We start from the raw sequence: 11,681 nt of genomic DNA, 5'->3' as shown, positions 1-11,681 counted from the left end.
TTCGCATCACACCTGGTTAAGCCCCCTGCTTTCGTGGGGCAGACTCCAAGAAGATGTGCACCTGGACTTGCCCCCTGCTGCAAACTTGGCTCTGGGCTGATGGGCATCTGGGTCATGGGAAAGATCGTTGTCAGCACCTATTTCTTTACTCTTTCTTTGTTTGATTCTGAGTATGATCTTAGCAAGACAGAGACTTCCTTTAATAATAGGATAGAAGGTCCTGATCTATTTTTGATTACTAATACCACAAGCTTTCCTGCTTCCCCTTTACAGCAGACAGAGCCTCTGATGACAGGGACTCCAAGGTTGCAGATTATGTCTTCTCTTATAGATAAAGAAATCAAAGATTTAGCAAAGAATTATACTTATAAGGATAGTGATACTTCTTCTATTAGGGTGTTGGTAGAACTGTTGAGAAATGATTCCTTGAGCTTTGGGTCGGCTATGAATATTTTACAGAGTATAGAAACAGGTGGTGGCAACCAGGTACTTACAGGGGATCATATGTGTATCGACCAACGGATGCTCCATTACTATATACTGGAGAATATGATTTGAATTTTGATAGGTGGGTTACTAAGAATGGATATAGGGTCAGGTATTTGTCACTGCCTTGGTCAGAAAGATTGGCAAGAGCCCGTCCTCCTTGGTGTGTGCTCTCAGAAGAAGAGAAATGGGAGGTAAGGTCACAGATCATCAGATACTTTTAGACAGGGATCAGACATGCAATATTATTGCCCCAAGCCTTAGATGTGCATCTACAGGACTAGCGAAGATGGGATCAAAGGGTTAACTAGAGTGATAGAACTAGGTGCACAGAGCTGATGGCGTAAGATATGGTAGACTTGCGGTCCCCTGAAACTTCCTCCTTGGCGTGACAAACGGAAAACTAGACTAGGCTGGCTGACTGCGGCTCGTCTGTAAAAAATAACAAGCTGTACCTTTTTACAGAAAAACCAAATGTTCTTGGCCATGGTCCAAGATTGTTATACAATGAAAATAGTGTATAAATGTCTGATGCTCTCTCAGTAAAGTTGCAACAGCTGAAGACACTCTCTCTGTGTCTGTGTCTGTGTTTGACATCCCGTCTCCGCTCCACGCGTGTCCTCAACAGGGGTCCCTCCGCGGATCCTTGGAACCTCCAAGATTGCCGACCGCGGAAGCTGGCGCCCGAACAGGGACCCCCGACACGTGCATGCTGTTGTATTCTTGTGCTTTTCCTGTTTGTCTTATATCCTCTTGCTTTAGATCTGCAATCACTACAGGAGCGGAACGGATTCACCGAAGGGAACTGCAGTCCCGCCTACGGAGAAGAGGTAGGTGAGGGTGAGTCACTCATTATGGGAGGAACGGGCTCAAAAGGACAAAAAATGTTTGTCTCAGTATTACAGAGGCTCTTAGCAGGAAGAGGCCTCAAAGTCAAGGAAAGTACTGCTGTAGAATTTTATCAATTCCTCATGAAGGTTTCCCCCTGGTTCCCAGAAGAAGGAGGTTTAAATCTAGAAGATTGGAAGAAAGTAGGTAGAGAAATGAGAAGGTACACCGTTAAGCATGGAGAAGAAACCATTCTTAAACAGGCATATCCCATATGGTTACAGATGAGGGAAATCTTGACAGAACAGTCGGATTTGGTCTTGTTATCAGCTGAGGCTCAAATCAGAGAAGGATGTTGAGGAATCAGTGTATGATTTGCCTTATGATGATGTTACTGAAGTTAAGGTTAAGGAAGTCAAGGAAAAGACTTATGGAACTAATAAACCCCTTGTTAAGAAAGACCCCTCAAAGACGAACCTCTTGGGATTGGATGATGACGATGACCTCTCCCCAGGGGATTGGGATGATCTAGAAGAAGAGGCAGCTAGATATCACCATGATGATGATCTGGTCTTTACAGTGAAAAAGGGATCCAAGGGATCTAAAGCACGCCCAATACCAGCCCCTCGCAGAAAACTACTACCTCCAGTGGGTTTCGCAGGGGCCATGGCTCAAGCTAGGGAGCAAGGTGACCCTTCCTTCGTTTTCCCAGTGGTCTATACAGGAGACAGTGATGATGAAGATTCCCCCACATGGGAACCATTACCCCTAAAAACATTAAAGGAATTACAAGCTGCAGTACGAACCATGGGGCCTTCGGCGCCCTACACTATACAGATAGTGGACATGGTGGCCAGCCAATGGTTAACTCCGCATGACTGGCACCAGACTGCCAAAGCAACTCTCTCCCCGGGGGATTATATCCTCTGGAGGACAGAATATGAAGACAAGAGCAAAGAAACTGTACAAAAATCCTCAGGAAAAAGGGGGCCCAAGGTAACTTTAGAGATGATGCTGGGGACAGGAGCATTTGTTGCCCCTGCTTCTCAGGTAAAAATACCCAAGTTTATCCTAAAAGAGGTTACTACCAACGCTGTTTTGGCCTGGAGAGCAATCCCGCCTCCTGGGTCAAAAAAGACTGTCTTGACAGGAATAAAACAAGGAAATGAGGAATCCTATGAGACCTTTGTCTCTAGACTGGAGGAAGCTATCCACAGAATGATGCCCCCAGGAGAAGGGGCTAAAATGCTCTTAAAGCAATTGGCATGGGAAAATGCTAATTCACTATACCAGGATCTTATAAGATCAGTGAGAAAGACGGGAAGTATACAGGACTATGTCAAAGCCTACATAGATGCCTCCCCTGCAGTGGTACAGGGGATGGCCTATGCTGCTGCCATGAGAGGACAGAAGTACTCAGCCTTTGTTAAGCAAACATATGGAGGAAACAATGCTAGGGGCAACTCTGGCCCCACTTGTTACTTATGTGGAGAAGTGGGACATTTAAAGAAAGATTGCAAAAGAGGTCAAGGGGAGGGCAAACGCCCCCCTCCTGGCCTGTGCCCGCGCTGCAAGAAGGGCAGGCATTGGAAAAGTGAGTGTAGATCAAAGTATGACAAGGATGGAAATTTGATTACAGATAAAAAGGAGGAAGAAACAAAAAACTAGATGAGGGGCAGCCTCTCAGCCCCATACAAAGAGAGGAAAATAAAGGTCAAACCTCGAGTTAAACCCCGAGGCCATTCCATTCACTATTCATGACCTTCCGAGAGCTACACCCGGAAGCACGGGTTTAGATCTCTCGTCCAAGGTCGATGTCATCATTTCTATGGAAGAAGGGACGGTTTTAGTCCCTACAGCAGTAAGGGAAACTCTACCTGAGGGAGTTATTACAGGGCTCCTTATAGGAAGAAGTTCCAACTATAAGAAGGGCCTAGAGGTCCTTCCAGGAGTCATAGATGCAGATTATCAAGGGGAAATAAAAATTATGGTTAAAACAACCAAACATACAGTCATCATACACCAAGGAGAGCGTATCGCCCAGATATTACTCTTGCCATATTTAAAGCTGCCCAATCCAGTGCTCCAGTCAGAAAGAGGACTGGGAGAGTTTGGATCTACTGACCACATACATTGGGTCAAAGAAATCAAGGAAAGCAGGCCAATGCTCACTATTTATCTTAATGGTAGAAAGTTTGTAGGCCTTCTTGACACAGGGGCAGATAAGACATGCATTTCAGGAAAAGACTGGCCTTCTCATTGGGCCGTCCATCAAACAGAGAATTCCCTACAGGGCTTAGGCATGGCCTCAGGAGTAGCCAGAAGCAGCGAGCCTCTGATTTGGGAACATGAGAACAAGACAGGTAGCATACAGCCTTATGTCATACCTACATTACCATTTACCCTCTGGGGAAGAGACATTATAAAAGACATGGATGTAAAATTGGTCACAGCAGAACAGGATTTTTGATGGGGGCCATTGAGGACAACCTGTTCGCAGATCAAATATCGTGGAGATCTGACCAGCCTGTATGGCTCAATCAATGGCCCCTGAAAGAAGAAAAATTACAGGCTTTACAGGAATTAGTCCAGGAACAATTGAGGCTAGGACACATAGAGGAAACCAATAGCCCGTGGAACACTCCGGTGTTTGTTATAAAGAAGAAATCAGGTAAATAGAGATTACTACAAGACCTAAGGGCGATTAATAGCACCATGCATGACATGGGGGCCCTCCAGCCTGGATTGCCATCCCCGGTGGCAGTCCCCAAAAACTGGGAGGTAATAATTATAGATCCTCAAGATTGTTTCTTTAATATAAAGTTACATCCTAAAGATTGTAAGAGATTTGCCTTTAGTGTTCCTTCTTCAAATTACCAACGACCCTATCAACGATATCAGTGGAAAGTACTCCCCCAGGGGATGAAAAATAGTCCCACATTATGTCAAAAATTTGTGGATCAGGCCATTTCTTCCGTCAGGAAAAAATATAAAAATTCATATATAATTCATTATATGGATGATATATTGATAGCCCACCCTCAGAGGGCCATAGTGGACCAACAATTAATTGACCTTGTAAATGCTTTGGAGGAATTTGGCTTGATTGTCTCTGAGGAGAAAATTCAGAAATATGATAATTTGAAGTATTTAGGTACCAATATTAGAGGTAATAATATAACATATCAGAAATTACAGATAAGACATGATAGACTAAGAACGTTGAATGATTTTCAAAAGCTTTTGGGTAATATTAATTGGATCAGACTCTATTTGAAAATAATTACCGGAGAGTTGAAACCATTATTTGAGATACTTAATGGAGATCCTAACCCCATATCTACCAGACAATTGATTATTGAGGCCTGTGAGGCATTAAACAAAGTAAATGAAAAATTGACTCTAGCAAGGGTCCAACGCTTGGATCCTGCTGAAGAGTGGTCCTTGTGCATTCTAAAAACTAATTATACCCCCACAGCCTGCCTGTGGCAGAATGGGATATTGGAATGGATTCATTTACCTCATATTTCGCATAAAGTTTTGGTTTCTTATGATACCCTATGCACTCAATTGATTATCAAGGGAAGACACAGGTCTAAGGAATTATTTGGAAGAGATGTACATAATATTGTCATCCCATATAATAAAGCTCAACTGGAACAATTATTGCAAGAAAATGATGAATGGATCATATCCTTAATTGGCTTTACAGAGAAAATATTTTTCCATTTACCTCAGGACCCAGTTTTAACTTTTGTATTAGAAAATGAGGTGATTTTCCCTAGAGGATATTCTAAAACTCCATTAGAAGATGGAATCAATATATTCACTGATGGGTCCTCAAATGGACGATCAGTGGTGTGTATACAAAATAGGGACCCCATTATTAAGAAGAATTCAGGATATTCAGCTCAACAGGCTGAAATTGAAGCAGTCTTAATAGCTTTTACAGAAGTGAAACAGGCTTTCAACCTTTACACAGACTCCAAATATATATTTAACTTGTTTCCGGAAATAGAGACGACAGTCCTGTCGCCGAGAACCACGGTTTATCTCAAATTAAAACAGTTACAAGAATCTATTCAGCAGAGACAGAATAAATATTTTATAGGGCACGTGAGGGGCCACTCGGGGCTTCCAGGTCCTATAGCCCAAGGAAATGCTTTAGCAGATTCACTAACAAAAATCATACAGGCTGTAGAGACAGCTAAAAAGAGTCATGATCTACATCATCAGAATGCTGCTGCACTTAGATATCATTTTCAAGTTACTCGTGAACAGGCACAAGAAATAATTAAATCTTGTCCTCATTGTCCAGATTGGGGGCATGCATTAAAGATGGGAGTTAATCCACGAGGATTAAAACCTCGCATTTTATGGCAAATGGATGTGACTCACATATCAGAGTTTGGAAAATTGAGTTATGTCCATGTCACAGTGGACACCTACTCACACATGGTGTTTGCCTCTGCCAGAACGGGAGAGGCAGTGAAAGGTGTAATACAACACCTGGTGCAGAGTTTCTCTTACATGGGTATCCCGAAGAAAATAAAGACTGACAATGCGCCTGCCTTTGTGGCAAAAACCTTAGAGCATTTTTATCAACAGTGGAACATAGCCCATGTCACAGGAATTCCATACAACCCACAAGGGCAAGCCATTGTGAAACGTATGCATCAGAATATTAAAGCACAGATTCAAAAGTTAAGGTCAGCAGGTAAGTATACAACTCCCCATCATTTGCTTAGCCATTCCCTATTCGTTTTGAATCATGTAAATACAGATAACCAGGGGCTTACAGCCGCCGAAAGACATTGGGCGGAGAAGGAGAGTGCTCCTAAACCCCTGGTCAGATGGAAAGACCAATTAACTGGCCAATGGAAGGGGCCAGATGTGCTAATTGCCTCTGGACGAGGCTATGCTTGTGTTTTCCCACAGGATGCCGAATCACCAATTTGAGTCCCAGACAGACTCATCAGGCCAGCCAAAGGAAACGGACATCCGTCCCCCACCCCGAAAGAGGCCGAACCGCCGGATAATGTGGAACCTGGCCAAAAAGATCAAGGCGACTCGCCTGGAGCCGAAAATGAAACCACGCCAGACGCCGACGTGGACACAGCTTAAAACCCTGACAGCTCAGGCAAAGGAAGTATTGAAGGCTGCACATGCCCCGGAAACGGCAACCTTGCTGTTTGTGGCTATGCTTGCAGTCATGAGTGCGCCCACCGCTTTAGGGGAAAGTTATTGGGCTTACTTACCAAAGCCACCCATATTACATCCTGTAAGGTGATAGGTGTCGGATCACATCAAGGTTTTAACCAATCAAACATTAGTGATAGGGGGATCGCCTGACTTTCACCTTCTAAAGAACAGCTCGGGTTATGTAGATTTTGAGGGAAAGTCCGATTCTCTGCCCATTTGCTTCTCTTTCTCCCCTTCGGTGCCAGTGGGCTGTTTTCAAGTGGGAAAAGGGGTGTTTAACACAGATACCCCCACCTTGGACAATACCAAACCAGATGGAAAGGGCAATGGGCGGCGTATGTGGGAATTGTGGATGACCACCGTGGGCGATAAAGAAGAAAAAAGACAACATTATACCACAGCAAAGAATCTTCCGCCGCGCTACCCCCATTGCAGAGCAGCATTTAAAAAGAACGCCCTTTGGGAGGGAGATGAGAATGCTTTCCCGCGCTGGCTTCCATGTGCCTTCCCTGACAATGGGGTAAGATTCTCTCCCTTAGGCGCTGCTGGACTTCTCTGGGACTTCTCCATGTCCTCACCTGATAAAGATCAGAGCAATTATCTCTCCACCAACTCAAAACTTTATGGGAACTACGTGCCTCCAGTTGGAAAACCGATCAAAAGATGGTATGATGCGGGGTGGGTAGAACCGACATGGTTCTGGGAGCCACTCCACACGGACCTCCCTGATAGACAGAACAAACCACTGATAGAACATCCAGAACTGTTCCGACTGGTTGCTTCTAGTGAGAAACTTTTGCTGAAGAAACCAGGAGCTGCTGATTATGATGCTGTTTCAGTTTCTGCTTGTGTTACCTATCCCTATGCAATATTAGTAGGATTGCCACAATTGATTAGCATAGATAAGGTTGAATCTATTTTTAGTATTAAGTGTACATCATGCAAGCTGACTAATTACATTGATTCCACTGTATCGGGATCTGTTATATTGATTGTCAGGAGACCTCCTTATGTTTTGTTACCGGTAGACTTGGGAGATGAGCCATGGTTTGATGATTCTGCCATCCAGACTATTAGGTATGCTACGGGTTTGATTAGGACAAAAAGATTTGTAGCAGCCTTAATTCTAGGTATAACCGCTTTGATAGCTATTGTTACTTCTTTTGCTGTTTCTACTACTGCTTTGGTTAAGGAAATGCAGACTGCCACTTTTGTTAATGATCTCCATAAGAATGTTACCCTTGCATTATCAGAACAGAAGATTATAGATTTGAAATTAGAAACTAGATTAAATGCCCTAGAAGAGGTAGTATTAGAATTAGGACGAGATGTTACAAACATTAAGACTAGGATGGCCACACGCTGTCACGCTAATTATGATTTTATTTGTGTGACTCCTTTACCTTATAATGCTACAGAAAAATGGGAAAGGACCAAAGCACATTTGCTAGGCATATGGGATGATGATAACATTTCTTATAATATTCAGGAATTGACATCCTTAATCACAGAAATGAGTAAGCAACATGTAGATACAGTGGACCTCTCTGGATTGGCAAGATCCTTTGCGGATAGAGTTAAATCATTAAATCCAATCGATTGGACACAATATTTTATTTTTATTGGAGTTGGGATTTTACTACTTGTTGTTGTACTAATGATCTTCCCAATTGTATTCCGATGCTTTGCAGATTCCATTGCCCAGGTTCAAGCAGATCTCAATTTAGTGCTTTTAAAAAATAAAAAAGGAGGAGCTGCCGCGCCTGCAGCAGAGATAATCGAGCTCCGGGGCAGACATGATGACTGAGTGGGAGCCGGTTCGAGGGTTCGCACCACACGTGGTTAAGCCCCCTGCTTTCGTGCGGCAGACTCCAAGAAGATGTGCACCTGGACTTGCCCCCTGCTGCAAACTTGGCTCTGGGCTGATGGGCATCTGGGTCATGGGAAAGATCGTAGTCGGCACCTATTTCTTTACTCTTTCTTTGTTTGATTCTGAGTATGATCTTGGCAAGACAGAGACTTCCTTTAATAATAGGAGAGAAGGTCCTGATCTATTTTTGATTACTAATACCACAAGCTTTCCTGCTTCCTCTTTACAGCAGACAGAGCCTCTGATGACAGGGACTCCAAGGTTGCAGATTATGTCTTCTCTTATAGATAAGGAAATCAAAGATTTAGCAAAGAATTATACTTATAAGGATAGTGATACTTCTTCTATTAGGGTGTTGGTAGAACTGTTGAGAAATGATTCCTTGAGCTTTGGGTCGGCTATGAATATTTTACAGAGTATAGAAACAGGTGGTGGCAACCAGGTACTTACAGGGGACCATATGTGTATCGACCAATGGATGCTCCATTACCATATACTGGAGAATATGATTTGAATTTTAATAGGTGGGTTACTAAGGATGGATATAGGGTCAGGTATTTGTCACTGCCTTGGTCAGAAAGATTGGCAAGAGCCCGTCCTCCTTGGTGTGTGCTCTCAGAAGAAGAGAAATGGGAGGAAAGGTCACAGATCATCAGATACTTTAGACAGGGATCAGACATGCAATATTATTGCCCCAAGCCTTAGATGTGCATCTACAGGACTAGCGAAGATGGGATCAAAGGGTTAACTAGAGCGATAGAACTAGGTGCACAGAGCTGATGGCGTAAGATATGGTAGACTTGCGGTCCCCTGAAACTTCCTCCTTGGCGTGACAAACGGAAAACTAGACTAGGCTGGCTGACTGCGGCTCGTCTGAAAAAAATAACAAGCTGTAACTTTTTACAGAAAAACCAAATGTTCTTGGCCATGGTCCAAGATTGTTATACAATGAAAATTGTGTATAAATGTCTAATGCTCTCTCAGTAAAGTTGCAACAGCTGAAGACACTCTCTCTGTGTCTGTGTCTGTGTTCGACATCCCGTCTCGACTCCACGCATGTCCTAAACAGGGGTCCCTCCGCGGATCCTTGGAACCTCCAAGATTGCCGACCGCAGCTCTGGTGGGTTCAACTCCTCCACGAGGCTCCATGGAGACACTATAAGTGTCAATGCCAGACACTGTGCTGAATGCACTTTTGCTAGAGCCACGGAGCCCACTGTAGTCATGCTGAACCCTGTGGAAAGTCCATGCTGAGAACCTACTATGGGGTGATTCCTGGCCTACAGTGCACCTAGGAAATCATTGCCCTCTCCTGGGACGCTCCCGCTAGACTGTGCCTCCCATGGGAGCAAGAACAATCCTGCCAGCGTCTAGTTCTCTGTCCCAGTGTGGCCTAGAAACACAGGGGGGGCATCTTTTTTGGGGCGACCCCTGGCTCCCTCTCCGGGGCTCTATGTTGCCAGATATACCTTCTGTACACCCCCAGGGAGACACTGTCCCGAGAAAAAGGGACGTTCCCTGCACGTCCTGAATCTTGCCTTTGGACACCTCCAATCCAACCCAGAATTCTCTGAAGCCAGCGCCAGGATCTGTCCAAAAGCTCGAAAGGAAAGCGGGCCAGCTGCAAGAGAAAAGGCCCGGGAGTCGAAATGCAAGTGAAACCTCTGGCTGTGACAAAGGAGACAGAGTCCTACCCAGGAATGAGGCTTCAGCCTACAGAGGAGCAGCAGGAAATTCCTGTCGGTCCAAAACACCAGAACTCCACTCAGAGACATTCTCAGGAAGAAAGCTGGCTACACAGCTTAGAGGCAGCAGTCAACCTTCTGCACAAACGTCATCATCCCAAAGGAGACAGTGCAGAGGAACAGGGGGATGTGTGTATTACGTCTGTGCCTCTAGGACTGTGTGTGGTTCTAGGGGAGAGGAGAGGAGTGCACGTTCGTGTCAGCTCCCAGCGGTCTTTGCTTTAAGAGCCATGCAAACGAGTTTCATAGAAGTAGCCGGCCATAGCACCAGGGAGGAGAGGGTGGCATTCTCCAAAGCTAGACAGTTTACCTTCTGCCTTGGCATCTCACATGGGGCTGATGGTTTGACAGCAGCTCGATTATGGACAGACCTAAAGATCAAGGGAGTCTTGTGCTGGTAGGACCCTATAGGTATCTGATACCTTCCACCAACCACTCCCCAACTATCACAACGCACAGATATACATGCACAATCGACAGAATGTTGGCCTTCGCTGACACACCTGGATACGGGAGGCAGGCCGGGGTTCAGACAGTGTCTTTTGCTCTTGCTAGGCAAGAGAAGGGAGACGGAGGGCCCAATGCAGCTGTCCCTTTAAATCACAGCCAGAGAGCAGGAGCCATCACACTTGGAGCCAAGTCTTGCTATATCATCAGGGCCTAGGTTCATCCTAGTCCTGCTTTTGTCAGAAACTGGACTCATGAAGACTCGGCAATCCTGCTCCCTGGAGGCTCCTGACACACCCAGAACACCGCCCTTTCTGCCTTGGTCTCTTTAAAGTCCGTTCACGCTATGCACTGCAACTTCCTTGGCCCTGGTATGTAGACCCTTCACCTAAAAACATATGAGCTAGCCAGGTCTAGGAGGTGAGGATCGCTCTTCCTCCAAGGGTAGACAGACAAAAGCGCTGCCCAAGACCCGGGCCTGCAGCTGCCTCTCCACATTTCCAGCACTGGGGCTCGGACAGGCCTAATTGAAGTGAGTCCATGCGAGAGGGACACACTTGGCCACCCGGGGCCTAAAGGCACCAGGGAGCCCTCAACTGCCTTCATTTAAGAGGACCCATCGGCCTGGGTGGGTGCGGTGCCTAGGTGCCTAGAAGCAAGGAGCTGGGCCCTTCTCTGAGATGCAAGGCTCTCCTTTCTTTTTCAAATGTGGGCTCTTGGTTGTGCTCATGCGCACAGGTATCTGGGAAAAATGGTTCCCTAGCACCTAGCTGAGAGGGGTGTAACTCCAGCCTGCTGCAGCCTCGGGCTCAGGCTTCTCTGGAAGGTGCTGCAGTCCTGCCAGCGACCCCAGAGGACCCCAGCACGACTCTCTTCGGTGTCAACCCCGAACGATGGACTCTGCAGTGTCCCGTGGACATTCTGGAAGACTTTGTACCCTCTCCTTGGCGAAGGTTCACTTTTCCTGGTGGTCTTCTTTCTCCTGTGACTAGATCTCGCGGGAAATCCATGTTGACCTACGCCTCCACAAGGTCTGCAACTCCCTGGGAATCACTTTCCTCAACCTCCCTGGGCCCCAACTCAAGGCACCCACCACCTGCTGG

General features: G+C 45.6%; 2 protein-coding genes across 2 annotated transcripts; both read left to right on the top strand.

Moving 5' to 3' along the window:
- The first annotated feature begins 25 nt into the window (after nt 1–25).
- Nucleotides 26–9,396, top strand: LOC120102367 (endogenous retrovirus group K member 21 Env polyprotein-like). The gene is given in 2 exon segments (XM_039108780.2): nt 26–1,316; nt 6,253–9,396. A coding segment is annotated over 1 exon segment (2,070 nt). The 5' UTR covers nt 26–1,316; nt 6,253; the 3' UTR covers nt 8,324–9,396.
- On the top strand, nt 1,315–9,396 carry LOC134486833 (endogenous retrovirus group K member 10 Gag polyprotein-like). Its single transcript, XM_063286974.1, has one exon. The coding sequence runs from the start codon at nt 1,981–1,983 to the stop codon at nt 2,980–2,982; it is 1,002 nt and encodes a 333-aa protein (XP_063143044.1). The 5' UTR covers nt 1,315–1,980; the 3' UTR covers nt 2,983–9,396.
- Nucleotides 9,397–11,681: the final 2,285 nt, after the last annotated feature.

Source organism: Rattus norvegicus, chromosome 4 (genome assembly GCF_036323735.1).
Source record: "Rattus norvegicus strain BN/NHsdMcwi chromosome 4, GRCr8, whole genome shotgun sequence".
Taxonomy (NCBI): domain Eukaryota; kingdom Metazoa; phylum Chordata; class Mammalia; order Rodentia; family Muridae; genus Rattus; species Rattus norvegicus.
This window is presented reverse-complemented; position numbering and strand designations above follow the sequence as displayed.